The 17,811-nt window shown below is 39.8% G+C and overlaps 1 protein-coding gene across 5 annotated transcripts in view; it reads right to left on the reverse strand.

Annotated features, from left to right (window-relative positions):
- Positions 1-1,207: 1,207 nt before the first annotated feature.
- Positions 1,208-17,811, reverse strand: part of CNOT6 (CCR4-NOT transcription complex subunit 6) — a 58,813-nt gene continuing 42,209 nt past the window's right edge. For 2 of the 5 annotated variants that reach the window (XM_053656825.1, XM_037136357.2), the window contains 8 exons: positions 13,914-14,018; positions 13,764-13,832; positions 12,660-12,817; positions 11,234-11,388; positions 10,514-10,668; positions 9,342-9,572; positions 7,708-7,910; positions 1,208-5,776 (listed from right to left, as the gene is read on the reverse strand). In XM_053656825.1, the coding sequence (XP_053512800.1) occupies positions 5,564-5,776; positions 7,708-7,910; positions 9,342-9,572; positions 10,514-10,668; positions 11,234-11,388; positions 12,660-12,817; positions 13,764-13,832; positions 13,914-14,018 (1,289 nt within the window). In that variant the 3' untranslated portion in view covers positions 1,208-5,563. The remainder of the gene's footprint in view (positions 5,777-7,707; positions 7,911-9,341; positions 9,573-10,513; positions 10,669-11,233; positions 11,389-12,659; positions 12,818-13,763; positions 13,833-13,913; positions 14,019-17,811) is intronic. The other 3 variants (XM_037136358.2, XM_053656824.1, XM_037136356.2) reach the window with 2 other exon arrangements.

The raw sequence follows: 17,811 nt of genomic DNA on the forward strand, positions 1-17,811 counted from the left end.
CCCCTACAGGATGCAGTTCCAACTCCAGCACGTGGTTCAAGGTTCAAAGCCCAGTGTTCCAGCCACTCTGGTGACTCCCCCCCCCCCAGAAAACCACACCATTCACAGGGGCACATGTTTCCTATATGCCTCCCTTGCACCACTGCCGGAGAGTGGGCCACCTGCACCAGCGTGAATATTAAACAGGAAGCAAGTCCTGAGTTTTGCAGATTTCTTCTATCCGGCTTTGGTCACACCACCCTATCTGTTTTCAGTGCATTTCACGGGCCAGGCTTTCAAGAGTCAGGTCAACTGTGGATACGAAGAGCACCAGTGGGACTGCCCTGAAGGGGAGACACAGCAGTCAGCTGGGCCGAGGGCTGGTGGGGAGATGCCACCGACGGAGGCGGCCGCTCTCCCCACGCTGGAGGGCTCAGGCGCCGGAGGCAAGGCCGCGCACCACGGTCCTCGTGGCAGGCCCACAATAATTTCATGTGCTTTTGAGATTAGAATGACGTTAAGTTTGCAGTTCAAAGAAAATGAGGAAACTGATATCTCCTTATGAATCTGATAAAAAAGGTAAAGGTTGCTAAGGAAATCGCAGAAACCGGTCTTCAAGACACCTTGCAATCCAGCGGTCTCCCCGATTCCCAGCTTTCGACTGGTCAGTTAGACTCATCTGGGGTACAATTTACGCAGAACATGTTGTATTTTATTATGTGGAGGAAGTTAACTTACAGGAATATTCCTCAAATTCTTGTGAAATTCTAGATTCTTGTAATATATAACTTGGATATACTAATGTGGTCCTTACAGTATGTGTGAATTATTTTTAAAATCATTTTAGATTTGAATACCTAAATACTACTCCAAAAAGAGAATTCTCAGTATATAAAACATCAGTACCTAAAATCTGAAAACTTTGTTCTAATTCTAATATATTCCAGTTAATGTTTCCCTAGGTATTTGCTCCTCTAAAGAACGTTAACTAGGAATTTAAGTAATATTTCATCAATTTAAAATGTATTTTTTGACAGTTATAAGGTAGAACAAGGCTTCTGTTACAGAGGTAAAATTATATATTAAGGTACAGGTAGAAAATGCCTACTTTAAAAACTGGACATGTCAGCAAACATTAATTTTATCTAAATTGTCTTCTGATTTGAAATAAGTTTTCCAGCCTCTACATAAAAATTTACATTTATTTGTTATAGAAGTAATTTCTATAAAGCAAATGGAGATAATAATATCCTGAAGAGTTGAGAAGTCACATATTTTAAAAGTTTATATACAATAAAACACACATGTAACAAGTAAAACATTTAATGTATTAGTATAATCCCACCAACACAATGTTCGCTACTATATTTAAAAGCATTTATTTAAAATGTCAACCTCCTTCCGAAAGATGGAAGACTTACGAGCTCATTATGAGGTATATGGTAACGACAACAATCCTAAATGCAGAAGGACCATCAGTTGCCTAAATATAAAGCTGAACTTTGGCAAAGATATAGATGTTAACACAGAATAACACAGCCATTAAGGAAATCTTTATGTTTATACCATTTCTACAATGTTATGGCCTGACCCAAACCACTCTTCCCTTTCAAAGGGTGAGTTGTAACCCTGTCCCAGATGACTTAGCATTTTAAGTATGTGGTCTGCTGATTAACATTTCTTTTTCTCAAATCTCAGTATTACAGCTATATAAATTACACTTAAAATATTTGAAACAGATATTGAATTTATTGGTCGGCTATGAGTAGGAAAATACATCGGTAAAGAAAAGAGACCCTGTATATAAATATAATACTAGCTAGTTACAATTTGACCAAGAAGGTTCCGCTGAAAAGAACAGTAAAAGCCCTTGTCACCTCTGGTCCATAGGTACATACTCAGTCTCCCATCACCCTTATCAAAGAGCTGCCTAGGCAAATGCGACATTCTCTGAGCTTTAGTGCAGATAATGTGCTGGGTTTCGTTACATGAATGGTAAACAAAAATTAGTCCAGTGCATTACACAACATAATGTACTGTGAATAAAAACTAGATACTACTTCAACACACTGGTTATTAAAATTTATGTAACCAACGAGAAGAGGAAAGTGAACATCCTGAAATACCGTTTAGGGTGGGAGAAACACTTGCTAAAGGTGTGCTTTGAGAACCATTTGCAGCCTTTGTTCTGGGCACTCTGACCGGTCCACTGAGAGAACAAGCTGCTGCTATGGCCTTGCCTCGGGTGGCTTTGTCCTTACACGACATGACCCCAAACCTTAAAAATCACTATGGAAACAAATTCCATGAGTTTAAATAGTAAAAAAAAAAAAAAAAAAAAAAAAAGGAATACTAAAGCTGAAATTTATTAGTGAAAACCTGCATATCAGAAGAGCTTTGAAATTTTAATTTCAACATTTAGAAGTGCATTCACCCTATTATTAATGTCCTCAGGTTTCAAAGTGCTAACTCAAGTTTTCCTGGCTGTCACCAAATCAGGTAAAAATAAAACTATACAGTTCTTGGACATGTTCCTTGCCTATCTTCTAGGATGATTCAAGTTGCAACCAACATTTTATATCTACATCTTTAGTTTAAATTATGCCACAAATTAATTTTTATGAGCATAATTTAAATCCTCAAAGTATAAATAATTACCACTAACAGGGTAAACTGTACTTCAAGAGATTTACAGCAAGGAACTGAGTGCCTCTGAATTTCTGATCATTAAAACAGAAAACACAGTCTAAGTTTTCTGTAAAACATTCGTAAGATGGATTTATCCAGCAAGAACAATGAAATTACAGTATGGCAACACCACATTAAGTGTATTTGTTACAGAATCTTTGAAAAAAATCTATACTGTGACAACGTACTAGCTTTTCATTGCATTTTTAGGGCGTATAGATTATTGGAAATTATTCAGGACATAGAAATATTTAAAACACAAAACTTTGTTTAACAAAAGTATCACAATCTATTTTGGTGTTATTGTTTATTCCCTACAGACCCAAAATATTTCTTTCTCTTTTGAAGGTTACAGTTGTAAATCTACACTCTCGGTTCAATTCATCACTATCTCGGGAAGGTGGAGAAGCTGCTCAAAGGGACCCACACGACACAGTGGGCCCCCAAGAGGCAAGAACAAATATTTTCGAGACATAACAGGCCGTTGTGTCTTACCATCCTGCCCCCCAATTAGAATATAGTGAAGACGATAACAAATACAGATGAAAACATTGTCCGTAAAGCTCAAACCTTTAGCATCTAACAAGTGCACTCTAGTTCCAGCATCTATGAAAAGAACACATCCTCCGCGAACAAACACAGAATGACTAAGTGCCGCTCCCGCCCCTTCCATGAAGCTCTCTGACCTGGTGCCCACAGCGCAGATCAGAGGACACGCAGTTAGTTCCTTTGTCTTCTCAGTCCGACCAGCTCCAGCTCCAGCTCGCCCTTGCTGGACGTTGTCATGATGCACATTACAACACAGTGTTTAGGAAAAATGAGTAAACACACCTTTATTCACACTTTATAAAAAATAAAACAAAAAAACCCATTAAAAGTTATGCATTGGTTTTACATCAATAATACCAACTATTCAATGTACTGATTATAAACTGGACATGTTTGGTGTCAGCACAACTTAAGCAAAAAGCAAAAAGCAAAAAAATCCATCACAACAAAATCTTTAAAAAATCTTAAAGAAGAAACCAGGTCCCAAAGATTCAAGATCAACAGTTTTAGGAGAAATTTTTTTTAAAGAAAAAAATTTTTTTTCATTCATTTAAGCAGTATGTAAATTTTATTTTCTCTTAAAAACAGAATAAGCACATTTAAGTGCTGAACATTTTTTCATAAAATTTTAAGTCATTATCCAAAATGACTCATTCCTTTGTAAAAATCGATCATTAACTACGATTTCCCCTCGGGCTCACCCCGTGTCCTGCTGCTGCTCCCTTGCCTGCAGCTGAAACAAAAGCAGGCGCAACAACTTCCCTCTGAATTCATTTGATTTTTGAGACAAAAGTAAATGAATGCGACCAGAATATATACAAGTTAACTTTGCAAAAGTAGAGCTGGCTGCAATTTCTCATCTACTAATGGCACTATGGGCAAACACACAGGGTACAATGTAACTTTCATCTTGGTTGACGTATTAAAATGACTGTCACTTAAAAAATGATCTGAAGAACTGTCTTAAGGACCTGTTTTGAAAATACATCTCATTTATACTGCTTCAAAAATGGAAAATTATTTAAGAAAAAAAGAGGAATGATTAAAAAACGAAACATGGAGACCCAGGGACCACACGGACAACAGGAGAATCACATGATAGCGGCGTTCCGGGGACGGCACTGTGCGGTGACACCGAGACGCAGCGCGTGGGTCTGGGGAGCACAGGCCCAGGGGTTCACCACCCCGCGAACAGGTTCCGAAATGTGATTTCAATGCTTCTCAACGGGAAGAAAGTCACAGCTCGTACAAAAGCGTTTTCATAAAACTCTCACGAATGTTCGACAGCATCTACAAACTGTAAAAGAGGACGCACAGACCCCCTCTGCGTGCACAGGCAATGTTCGGCGAGGACAGTTCAGGCAGGCACGGTGGAGATAGACAGGAGGTGTCTCAGAAAGCAGTTAAAAAGCTGTACCTAAGCAGCTGTAATTTTTTAACTTAAAAAAGTTAAAAGTTTAAAAATATCAGAATGTACAAATATCAACCATTACATTCAGTCCATAAATGCCTACAGATCATCACTGCTCAGCTCATCTGTCCTGGTAGATAGTTTTTGTAAAAACCCAGGAATTCACAAATAAGGTTACCTCTGGTCCGAAAAAATGTCCTAAGCTTTAAACAGTTTTAAAAAGCAATGTTCTCCATTTAAAAACAAAGTAGTACAAAAGGGCCAAGAAAACCCTAACAGTGCAAATCATCAGCAGAGAAAGTCTGTTGCAACTTCTTTTACAAGCTGGCCTTTAAAATACATGAAACAGGTAAAAAACAAAAAACAGAAACAAAAACAAAAAAAAAACACCTTAGCCTTAGTTTACAATACAATCATTTCCAAATCTGATTTTTTAGTACAAAATTTCATAAATCAGGTCTTCTGTGGATCATATACAATCATAAAGGCTAAATTCAAATTCTGTTATTTTACAAACACGTCTGAAAAAGGAGGGAGTAAAGTATGGAACGATTGGTCTCTGGATGTTATTACTGGCCTCAAAAAAGCAGTGCTACAGATTTCTGTGCAAAGAGAATACGCTGTTCACACATTTTCCTATTTCAAGGCATGAAAATATTATTTTGGATAGAAGAAACAGGAAAACCACTTGTAACAAATTAAAGACAGGCGCGAACATGCCGATCCCTGTCTGACAGTATATAAAGCATACTGGGCTCAGAATTTGTCCACTGCTAGCACCTGGCTTTCATACTACATCCTTATGAAATAATCAGACTGAGAACTCAAATCATCATCAAGAAAAAAAAATCCCTAGTGGCCATACCTCACTCCCCTATATTCAGATTTTATATAAGTTTACAAGTGAAATTGAGGTCATCTTCTGAAGGTACTTGACTACCTCCTGCTGGGAAGGTGAATGCCGTTAACTTGGGGCAGGAAAGGCAGTAAGAGCTCCAGTTGTGCAAAAAGTGAGAAGTGGTCGGAGGGGATGAGTGGGTGCGGGCAGCCGCTGATATTATTTTCAACTAGCCAATGGTGGTCCAGAGGTCCCAGGATGCCTAATGTGTTCAGCTGAGGCTTAGAATAGAAGATGTAGTCAATTATACCCTGAAAATCAGAAGGAAATAAAAGACAAGATTCCACATAAGACAATTCCAAAATACTCAAGGCTCTTAAAACATACCCTTACAATCATGTTTGGTAAACAAAGAAACTCAGGAGTGTGCGGGAACAGGCAGTACTACGTTGCCTAACACAAATGGTCCCCCAATTGTCAAATCCCACAGAATGCAGACAGTTTAGGCATGGCAATCGCATACTCTTCCTCCTATCTGGATCCTTCCAGAATTTTTCATGAGACCTAAAGGATCTTTCATGATATGGTCTATGCTTCTTTTTGCTCACTACCCTTTCTGGGGGGTGAGGGCGGGGGAGGGGCTATGAACTGGGGCACATTCTTCACATGTGCCAGTCTCCTTCCTGCCCAGGGCTTTCATACATGCTGCACTCCTGCGTCAAACACTTTTTCTATTTGTCACCCGGTTAATTCCTTCTCAACCTTCAAGTGCCAAGCTCAATCACTTTCCAAAGACCTTCATCACCCACTTAATACCTCCCACCACCTCCAATTCTCTTCCCTTGCCCATGTGCACCCACTGCACATTCGTTTATGTGGCCAAGATTAGGCTGTCCCTGCCCTACGTGTCCTCAGCGGCACCTGGCAAACACAGCCCAGCACCTCGTGGTCTGCCCTGTCCTCCCTGTAACTCGCCTCTCTGCTCTATGTTCTTGGCCGAAAGTATGCAACCACATTTAAATGTCCCCTTTCTATGTCTACACATAAACAGGAAAAAGAGGGGAAAATCCCCAATGTCTCCCGCCTTTTGGTTATCACCCTTACCTCTTTAAGAACCTCCAAGTTGGTTGGTAGTACCTCATCAACCATGCACGCTACTCTTTCCACCCAGCTCTCCAGGAAAACCGCTCTCACCCACATCTTCCTGAAGCTTCCTCCTCACTCCTCTTTCCAAGAAAAGGCCTTATTTCCTTGGCAGTTAAGCTCCTACAGTCCTGGTTTTGCTCCTCTCTGGTTATTGTCATTTACATGTCAGCTTTCCTGGGTCTACTCCAGCCTCTCTTCAACTTGACACACTCATCTGTTCCCAGGATTCAATCATTAGAGTACTGGGGATCCCCCAAAGTCAAATTAAAAAACCATCAATTTTCAAAAAATTTTAACAAGTCTAAAAGGCTCTCACTGCTGAAATTAAAAACCAGTCAACACTAGTTGTCTGCAGTCTAGCAGACGATCTAACTTGAATGATTCTAGTTCCAGCAGGTTAGAGGTGGAAAAAGTAGGATTGAAGAAAGCAGAAATGCAAAAGTGGCTAAAAAAGACAATTGAACATAAGCCCTTAAATAACTGCTGATACCAAAAATGAGAAGACTCACTAATGAAAGGCTCACACTGTGGGCTGTTAACTGTAAGGCCTATAAATATATTCTAGCAACTTGAAATGGCCAATAAACCAAATTTTCTCACTTAAGGAGTAGCTTCCAGGTAAATTAACATTAGGGACTGAATACATCTCCCTAACTGACACCAACTTAGATACAGTAAGTCCACACTTGACAGCTTGAAACAAAATGATATACAATGAAACCAATGTTAATACAGGCTAGTTGATATAAACAGCTAAGTTCCCGTGGCACCATCAACACTGTAGTGAAATGACGTTGAGAGAACAAACGTTCTCTGGGACCTGCTGTACGGTGGCCCTGCAAACCCAGCCGCCAGTACTGAGTCTATGAGAAACATAATTACCCCCAAAAGGTGAGACAGTTAACTCAGGACTTCCTATGATTATTTCATCTGATTTCTTACCCTGGAAATGATTCCAACACATACGAACTCAATATGGCCTAATGTGAACACATACTCATATTTTAAAGACATGACAAAGTAGCAAGATTCTCCTTAAAAAAACAACAAAAAAAACAACAGAAGTTTAAAAGTTCATTGATGTCAAAAAGCTCACCTTAAAATCAAACGTGTAGTTTGTGTAAGGCATCAGGCCACTCTCGTAGGCACTCTTTAACTTAAAACCATGCGTGATCCTTCCATTAGTTGTCCCATTTTTCCCATTACAGCTGAAGTTTGTAAGACTTTCGTTATATCTCAGTTCCTTAAAGTCCTTATGATTCGTTTCTACTCCACCAGTGCTCAAATACTCCACAACACCTGGAAGGAAGATAAAGGGACTTTTCCATTGTCAAGTATGACACCGTACAAAGTTATACTTTCTACAAAACATAACTATGCATAAAATATGCCCACTTTCTAAAATGGCTTTATACGTTTGCCAGACTTGCCTAAATCTATTTTACACGGTTTTAATAACAGTATACTGAACATTTTATGTTTTGCTTTACTGTTTCGCATGAACTTTTATGTCCTCTCAATGACCTTTTTGAAATGGTCGCACAATACCACAGGCAGGGCTGGTGTATAACATTTGTTAAACTAGTTTCTCATTTTCTTAAAACAACAACAACAAAAACACCTCCGGCTATTTCTACTTTTTAAAAAGAGTTAATACCACAATCAACATCTTAATATGTAGATTTCTACTTATGCTAAATTATTTGCTTGGTATATCCCAAGATTAGTACTCACGGAATCATTATATAAAGGCAACTACGGAAGAGAATGCCAGTTGGTAACAGAGCAAGTTCGCCAACAATGAGCACCATTTCCCCAATTTCCTAAACACAACCATCCATGGAAAAACATGCAGGAATAAAGCTTTCTCTATTCTTCTACTTTGTGATAAAAATAAAATCTTTTTTTTTTTTAAATCACTTGCCTGATCTATATAAATGAAGGATTTTAATTTCCACCTTAGGTGGATTTTTCTAATGAAGACCACCCAAATCTGAAATTCTGTAACTGGATAGCACTCGTTGGAATACCAAAGAAGCGGGCTCAGAGCCCCTAGAGTTTGGATCACACGCATATGCAGGGGTGGGCAAAAGTAAGTTTACAGTGTGCATGCATGCAAAACAGAGTTTATTCCTGTAGAATTGATTAATTATATTACTTTCCATATGAACAGATATAAACCTACTTTTGTCAACCCCTATGTAATATGAGCATAATGAAACCTAATTATATGTTCTTTAATAAGTTCTTTTGTTATTACCTATGCGTTTTTAATCAAAGATGATTAATGTCCTTTCTCCTGAGGTTTTCATGGCACCCTTTCATTTTCAAAATGTAATCCCTATTCCACACAAGGAATTTTAAACCGGATTCCTGGCTGCCACTACAAACTGCATTTGTTTTCACTAACTTTGGAATGATCAGAAACAAGACATTATAAAAACATTCAAGTCTAAAAGCATTCTACATAAACTAACATTCTGCCCTGACCAGTGTGGCTCAGTTGGTTGAGCATTGTCTCACAAAGCGAAAGGCTGCCGATTTGATTCCTGGTCAGGGCACACACCTGGGTTGTGGGTTTGGTCTGGGGGCGCAGGTGGACAGTAGGAGAGGTAACCAGTCAATGTTCTTTCTTACAGCAATGTTTCGCTGGTTCTTTTTCTCCCTCCTTCCCCCCTCTCTAAAAATAAATAAAATCTTTAAAAAATAAAAATGACATTTTTTTCTTACCAGAGTCTGGCAAAGAATTGAGATCTGCACACAACACTAGTGGAATATTTCCAAATTCTCCCAATACACTGGACTGGAGGCTTCGTGAGGCTTTATCAATAATGTTTTTCACTTCCGAGAGAAACATCATCGTCTGCACTAACTTCACATCCGAGTACTCAGGGTCCCAGTGCATATGAGCATTAGCCACGAGAATGAGTTGTCTCTCTGTTCCCAGATGCGGCTTTCCAGCTGCAGCAGATACAAAGAAAATGGACAGAACCTGTCTGTGAGCGCACACGATCTCCGAGTCTGAAAGCAAGGAGTATCTCCTTGGAGTCTTAGGGGCAAAAAAGGACCCTAAAATTTACCTAACAATCTCTCACCTGATGACTGAGCCTACCCTACAACAAACCGGAGAAACAGACATTGAAACTTCAGCGTGTGTACTTTCAGCAATGAGTATGCATTACTTAATCAAAGACAGCTCATTCTATCTGGGACACCTTGTTTTTGTTTTTAAATAGTGGTGTCTCCTCGAAGCCTCTGATCTCAGCTTAGACGTACTCCACTGACCCTCAAAAAATGAGACCTACATTCCTTTCGTCAGCTATATTTAGGATGGCCACGACATTCCATCCTTCATCCTTCTATCCTCCAGGTTAAATGGCCCCAGTGCCAACTGTTCCCTGGGTAACAAAAATTTCACTTCTCAGCATGATGATCACTCTAAATTACCCTTTGTCATTTGAAGTAAGTGGCTGATTTCTCCAAAACTTGAGACCTTTCAAATAATGCTTACAAGTAGGTCAGGAAGACAAGTTAGCTTACAGAATATCCTCGCTGCCAAGAAATTATAGAAAGTACATGGAGTTCTCTCTGAGAAGTTATTTTAACAAATTACTACTTCAACCTTTCTTTGATGTGAAAAACCCTTGGGAACAAAAGAAGTGTTTTTTAATTTGGCTTTATGCCTTTCAAGGTTTGAAATACTTTTCTTGGCAATGATTTCTCATCTTCAGCTTTTTGGCAGAGAAAATGGGACACGGTATTTAGGAAAGATTTATATTCTCACTGAGTTTCTTCAGGTGTTAGACAACACTATTATTACACGACGATCATGTAATAATAGTGTTATTTTTTCCTATCCAGTCTCGGAGGTCAGTCTCACAGGCAGTGAAAAGGCCACTCACACGACATCCCAAGCAGCTCGCCCCGCAGCTCCAGCAGCACGGCGACCCCGATGTTGTCCTTCGTCATGACTCTGTTCAGCATGGCCTCCGATCCTTCTGAGTTCGCCATCGCCAGCTGGTTGAACTCCACAGTGTGTTTCTGAACCAAAGTAAATCTAAAACAAGACACACACACACACACACACACACACACACGAAACCCAGGATTTTAGCTTTGTGACAAATGCAGATTTTGCAAATTTCCTTAACAGATATATAATGGCATGTACATCACATTATAGAAAATCGACATCCCATACCCGTTTAAAGTTCTTCTCAGTCTGTTACTGATACAAATAACATCTTGATTTCAATTTTTACAACTTAATGTGTCATCTTCTGTTTAGGTTTTGTGTTGGAATACTTCATCTTGTAATTTTTAAACTTTCTTTTCCCAAGTATGGGTCTAAGAACCCCTCCACAACCCTGGAGGCACGGTGTTTCAATTAACGACTGGAGTGAAATCCCAGCAAACAACTTAAGAAACAGCAGTACTTCCAATGTGTCTCCAAAACAAGATTACTTCTGATGATTCCAAACAAAAAGTATTGTTTAAGTCAGAAGTATTGTTTTCTTAAGTGATAATATAATGTTTCATTCTCTTACTTTCCAACTAATTTCCATACTCTTGGTCCCCACCTTGCGAGGAAAATTTTCTGCTTTAAAAATTAAATGACTTACTTTTCTGTCTTAAAGAATATTGCACAGCCGTCAACATGCTTTCTTTCTTGTTCTGACATTGTCCTGGCTCTAGATTTAGGACTAAAGAATCCATTATAGCCACGTTCTTTCAGTTCTACCAGAAAAAAACTATAATACTGTTCTGTTTCAACCTCCTGAAAAATTGTAAACAGCAAAGTTATTTCAAAAGACAAAATCAGTCACATGTATTAACTTTATACAGGTGGAGACTTAAAATCATTTCAAAATACTGATCTGCAGTGTTAAGAATGAAGTACTATCTTCTCAATTTAATTTATCTGAAACCAATCAGAATACCTACTTGTCCACTTGACAGATACCAGATGACAAAGTCAATCTTTGTTGTTTAGGAGTAAAGATCGAACAGACATACATCTTTATGTATGTACATTTCCTTCTACTTTAGGGGTGATGCAGAACAAGAATCAGAGAAGCAGAAGGAACTTCACAGATGCTAACTTCAGGCCACCGGGAGAGAGGGACTGTGGTGAGGTTGGTTAGTTATGAGATGTCAGTTATGATATAGACTAAGAACCCAAAGTTACTGTGCACCCAGGCTTAATGCTCTTTCCACTTCGCCCTGATTATTGCATTATCACTGGTAATAAAACAAAATCATCTCCACAACGTCACAATTTCAGTAACACTGCCACCCACCTCAAAAACAGTGTGTAGGGGCATTAGGGAGGGAAAGGTGAGTACTTAGCTGTCATAGCAAATGCTTAAAACCCAGCTTAACCCATCTGCTTAATTTGGCAACACAGTGCTACAGAACAAGGCAGGCAGGGAATGCTCACAGGATTCACTGAAAACAGAAAAAACCACTATTTTAAGAACTGCTGCCCTGGATGGTGTGGCTCAGGGGGCTGAGCCCTGGACTGCCAGCCAAAGGGTCGCCAGATTGATTCCTGGTCAGGGCACATGCCTGCAATGCGGGGCAGGCCCCCCAGTTGGGGGCGTGCGACAGGCAATCGACCGATGTTTCTCTCCCTCTCTTTCTCCCTCCTTTCCCCTTTCTCTAAAAATATACAAAGTCTTATATATATATTTTTTAAGATTTTATTTATGTATTCATCTACAGAGGGGAAGGAGAGAGGGAGAGAAACATCAATGTTTGGTTGCCTTTCCTGCATCCCCTGCTGGCAACTGGCCTGCTGGGAAGCAGCCTGCACCCCAGGCATGTGCCCTGGCTGGGAATCGAACCGCAATCCTCTGGTTCGCAGGCCTGTGCTCAATCCACTAAGCTACACCAGCCAGGGCCAAAGTCTTTTAAAAAAGAAAAAGAATTGCTAAAGGCAGGACTTCAAATGAATGTATCAATGCAATTCATTTCCAGGTTGCTCCTTGCTTTAATCAACGTTGGGGCATTTGTGCAATTTAAACAAATACTCTTATGATGACTTACCTGAAGACTTATGATGTCAGCATTGCAGCTCAAAATTTCTTGAATAATGGCCTTTTTCCTATAATCCCAACTTAGTGCCCATGATGGACAGTAGCCGTATAATTGGCGGGTCGCATATTTATCACAAAGAACGTTATAGCACATGACAGAAAACAAAGCTGTAGGAAAGATAACTTTACTTATTAAACAGTGGCAGAAAAAAAAAGCACACAATTACTTTTCAACAGTGTTCACTTAAATGCTAAATTTGAATTTATTCATTCAATACATATTCACTGAAAACCTACCCTATGCCAGACACGGTGGATATAAATACAGTCGTGTGAGGAAGGACAGACACACGAACATATTAGGAAACAGTGTGTTACCTGCCAGGGGTACATACGAAAGGTTCGAAAGCTAAGACACTAAGATCTCGAGCCCTCAGCCTCTAAGCCCAGGGCTCCTCATTTCTGTGCTCACTCCACCACTTCATCCACCATTCACACGGAATGTGGAAATCTGACAGGTATGTTTTGCTCAATGGATAAAGGGTAAGAGCACCACAGACCAAATCTTGTTATACCTATCACACAAGCTCCCAAACTATTTCCGTACAATTTAAGTTAAAAGGAGATTAAAGGTCTTAATTCAATCTCTCTCTTAATTAAGTGCTGTGGCTGTCCTACAATTCTGCAGTATCAAATACATTTGGAACCTACTAGGGTTTAGAAACTTCCAATATAAGAAGATTTTTGTACAGTCATCATAACTGAATTTGATCAATACTTGACTGGTTTCTCCGCAAAGGCACCTCCGCCATCGTGGGTGGGTAAACTGTGCTATGGGGGTTATGTTGTGCACTGAGGTGCTCCGGAGCATCACTTCCCCAGCTGTGACACTCAAAATGCTCCCAGATATTGCCAAATGTCCCCTGGGGACAGTCACCTCCGGTTGAGAGGCCAGGTGAGTAGGAATTAAGTCTTCATTATTATCTCCCCAACAGATGGACTGTGAGCGTCCCACTGTTAACACTAACCATCATCTAAAAGCACGCCAACAGTATTGTTAGGTTTATAAAGATCAAGCAAAAAAGTAAAAAAAAAAAAAAAAAAGGCTACCAACCAGTAGGCCTTGTTCTGTCTGGTTCTTGTAACATAATCCAAGATCTTGGAGGTGGTTGTTCCGTTGAAACTAGTTGAATATAAAACACAAAATTAAGCAATATTCTTACATGTCTTCCTAAAAACATGGTTTAAACAAGTGACCACTTACTTCTTTTTGCAGTACCTGCCAAATTATCAAGCAAATAGTTTAGTAGCCTTTTTGTTCCATCTGGTTCCAGATAGAGGTTCAATATATCCTGGGTAAGTGGATTTCCTGGAAATATTTTTAAAATAGGTAAAATGAAACCAAGTACTAAAATATTTCAAAATTGAAAAATACACCCAAATCATCAAATAATTCATAACAATGCATAGTTACTAGTAACATACTAGGGAAAATATTTTTTCTGTTTTTGATGTGAAGAGTGATAATGATTTACACTATGTTCTACAGAGTATCCATTCAAAAACGATTATTGCTGGGTGATGCCAATGTGGGAGAGAGCCCCTGGCGCCCTGCCTCAGCACTCTCAGTGACCAAAGTGAGCAAACACCGACTGGGGAGGAGCAGAGAGGAGGACTGGGCACAATAAAGGTAATGGCCAGTGGAGTAAGTCAGAGAATCTAAATTCAGGAACACAACAAAGCTAACAAGAAGACTTCCTAAATAACAAATATAGTCCAGCACCTAGTCTTTAAAAAGTTCTACTGAACAGAGGAAGCAGACTTGGTTTAAGAATAAGTCACTAAAGAAGGGGAAAAACCCAGGGCTGTGACCCACCTATAAATCCAGTGACTGTTTCTTAATTGCCAAAAGTGAAAGTAAAAGAAATGATTGACATGTATGAGTCCCAATCCGCTCAGAAGAACGTCTCACGCACATGAGACAAAACACCACACTGCACTGTTTACTGTAGCGCCTATTTGCACCACACAGGTGGTGCCTTAGTTCGACTTAAAGACTAGTAAGTTCTACAGATTGAAGGCAGCTGAAATGACAAAACATCTTAACCATGCTAAATGAAAACCAACAACAACAAAAGGATGTGGACCAGCAGAATGAGCACAGCCCAGAGAGAAAAGGTCTTCGCTTTCTCTTCTTTTGTGAAAGACTGGACTCCAGTAGCAGAATGAGGACCAAGGGAAAGGACCTAACAGAAAGCCAGCTTGGAACAGAGGAGGCTGGCAAACACGGAGCTTTGTGAGATGAAGTGCCCTGCTCCGTGAGTAGCAGAGTGGCCTTTGCACAGCTGAATTACATGGAAGGGGAAAAGGTTCTGAGAATTACGAAGGTACGAACGTGCTGCTGCAGGTGCAGAGCCCGTCTCTGCAGGAAGACAGTTGCAGAAGCCCCACACCTCACATGTGCACAGTCCCTCACAGCTACGAAAGCCCCGAGACTCTCATGTAGTCCCAGTGCTGTGAGGCAGGCACAGCTGCGACCTGCGAGTTCAGAGGACCACCTGTTCAAGAGAGCTTGAAAAATGAAGTCAACTACAAACTTCTCAGTACCAGGTTTGCAGCCCACTCTAACCAGACCTGTGTCAATGTTCTTTTCACTACTCTCTCATGCAAAAATATTTAGAGGCGACTGATTACTTACGACTATGTGACCCTCCCTTCTAAGACCTTTCTTTATGAATTAAAAACCACCCCCCAACACCTGTATCTATTTATGACTATAAATACAGCCAAAGCCAGAGTATTTCCCCCAACGTCTGCCTGCTTTTTGGGATTCCTTTAAATTTAAAATTAATCTGCCCTTCATTGCATAGAAAAATAAAATACTGGGGTGGGAAAAAGGAGGTTTACAGTTGTAACACAAATAAATACAAACACATTAATAATAATATAAAAATAAACTTGCATACTTACAACTGTAAACCTACTTGTGCACACCCATGCAAACAGGATAAAGTTAATGACAACACAATTCTGAAACTGAAACATGACCTTGAAGTGAATGACAGAAGTCACTTGTGGAAGGATAGAGTAAGTTTTCCCGATTCCTCTCACTAAACATAAATAAAATCCCTGGACCTCATGTGTAAGCAGATGTTAAGAGCCTGAAATGCAGTGAGGAGGTGGAGTAGCTAAAGACCCCAGGTCCTGAGGAACATCATAGTGATGAATTCCCTGGGTTTAACTTTTGCCTCAATGTCCCAGACACAGGAGCTGAGGAAGCTAGCAACATCTAAATACCAATGAGTGCAGAAAAAAAAATGCTAACAAGCCCTGGCTGGTGTAGCTCAGTGGATTAAGCATGGGCCTGTGAAGCAAAGCAACCACACATTGATATTTCTCTCCCACTTTCTCCTTCCCTTCCCCTTCTCTAAAAATAAATAAATATTTTTTTAAATGCCAATAAAAGCCAAAGGACTGCCTAACAAGACAAAACTTTTAGGTAGTAACAGCTCTGCTCCAGCTAAACACCAAGAAACACAAGTGCCTTTGTTAGCAAAGGCTAACAATCAGGAGACCTAGACCTCCCCCTTGTGGGGAGTTGAGGGGGGTCCAATATCCCTAGCAAGGTGGTAGCACCGGAGAAGGCCTAAGAGGGAGCTGGGACTTCTGTCCCCTCTGGGCAGCAGGACCTCCTCCTCCCCCCTCATCCTGTGGTGTCAGCAGACAGCAAAAGCAGAGCCTTGACTTCCACCTCGACCCCTCATAGGAGGTGGCTCTCCACATCCCTTCTGGGAATGATGTCAGAGGAGGCCAAGGACAGTCAAGGCTGTTACCACCTCCCAGCAATCATGAGGTCAACTTCCATGCGGTCACTGTGGAGACACACAGAAAGCCAAAACTGCCACCTTCATCCAGCTGACCTTCAAGGGGAACCTGAACTCTGACCTCCCTTGGCAGTGAGGAGATCGTGCCCTGCACTTTCCCTGTTAGAGACAGTCAGCAAAACCAGTCCACTTAAATAATGCAACATAATACAATTATATCCAGTTTCAAGTGAAAATCACTAATATCAAGAACCAGGGAAGACTTCAAACAAAATGAAAAAAAGGATAAAAATTCCAACACTGAGATGACAGAACATAGAACGACCTAATCAAACCAGAGCAAGCATGGTAAAAATGCTTCAATGAGACATTACAAGCATGCTTGAGATAAATGAACACACACACACACACACACACACACACACACACACACACACCCCAGAAAGCCTCAGCAAAGAAAAAGAAAAATTTAACAGACAAAACATTAAAAAAATGAAAATATTAAAACTGAAAGAAAAAAAAAACCCTCAAGGTCATGGAAGCAAAGGACAAAGAACATGAGACTGAAAAAGTACTCTAAGAAAGAATGGCTGAAAACTCCTCAAATACACCAAAACAGGACAAACCTAAAGGAGTCCACACCAAGCCACATCATAATTAAACGTTTGAAAACTAAAGACAAATTAAAAATTTTGATGACAGAGAAAAAGAGACCTTACCTATAATAGGGAGAAAACAATTTGAATAGCAGCTGATTTATCACCACAAACTATGTTGGCCAGAAGAAAGTGGCACGATATTTTTCAAGTGCTGAAAGAAAAGAACTGTCAACCCAGAATCCTATACCCGGTGAAAATATCCTTTAGGGACAAAGCAAAAAAATAAAATAAAAATAAAGACATTTCCAGATGACAATAAAACCAAGAGAATCTGTTGCCAGTAGACCTACCCTAATAGGACCATTAATGGAAATTCTCTGAATAGAAAGTAAATGATAAAAGGAACCCTGAAACATTAGGAAGAGAGATAAAAGAACATGGTTATAAAAGGGGCGGGGTGGCAAATATAACAAATAGGCTTTACTTATATTAAATTTTCTAAATCATTGTTGGTAGTTAAAATTTATTTGTAACACTCATTTGTTTCTAAGTGTATGGAAAGAAAACATTTCAGACAAGAGTATCATAAATAGCAGGGAAATATTACAGAAGGTCATAAAGACAGTTAAGGTTTCTATACTTCAAAGTAGCAATAACTCCAGCAGACTATAATAAGGTGTGTGTGTGTGTGTGTGTGTGTGTGTGTGTGTATATATATATATATATATATATATATATA

This window comes from Artibeus jamaicensis, unplaced genomic scaffold (assembly GCF_021234435.1).
Source record: "Artibeus jamaicensis isolate MK-2021 breed Jamaican fruit bat unplaced genomic scaffold, CSHL_Jam_final scaffold_286, whole genome shotgun sequence".
Lineage (NCBI taxonomy): Eukaryota > Metazoa > Chordata > Mammalia > Chiroptera > Phyllostomidae > Artibeus > Artibeus jamaicensis.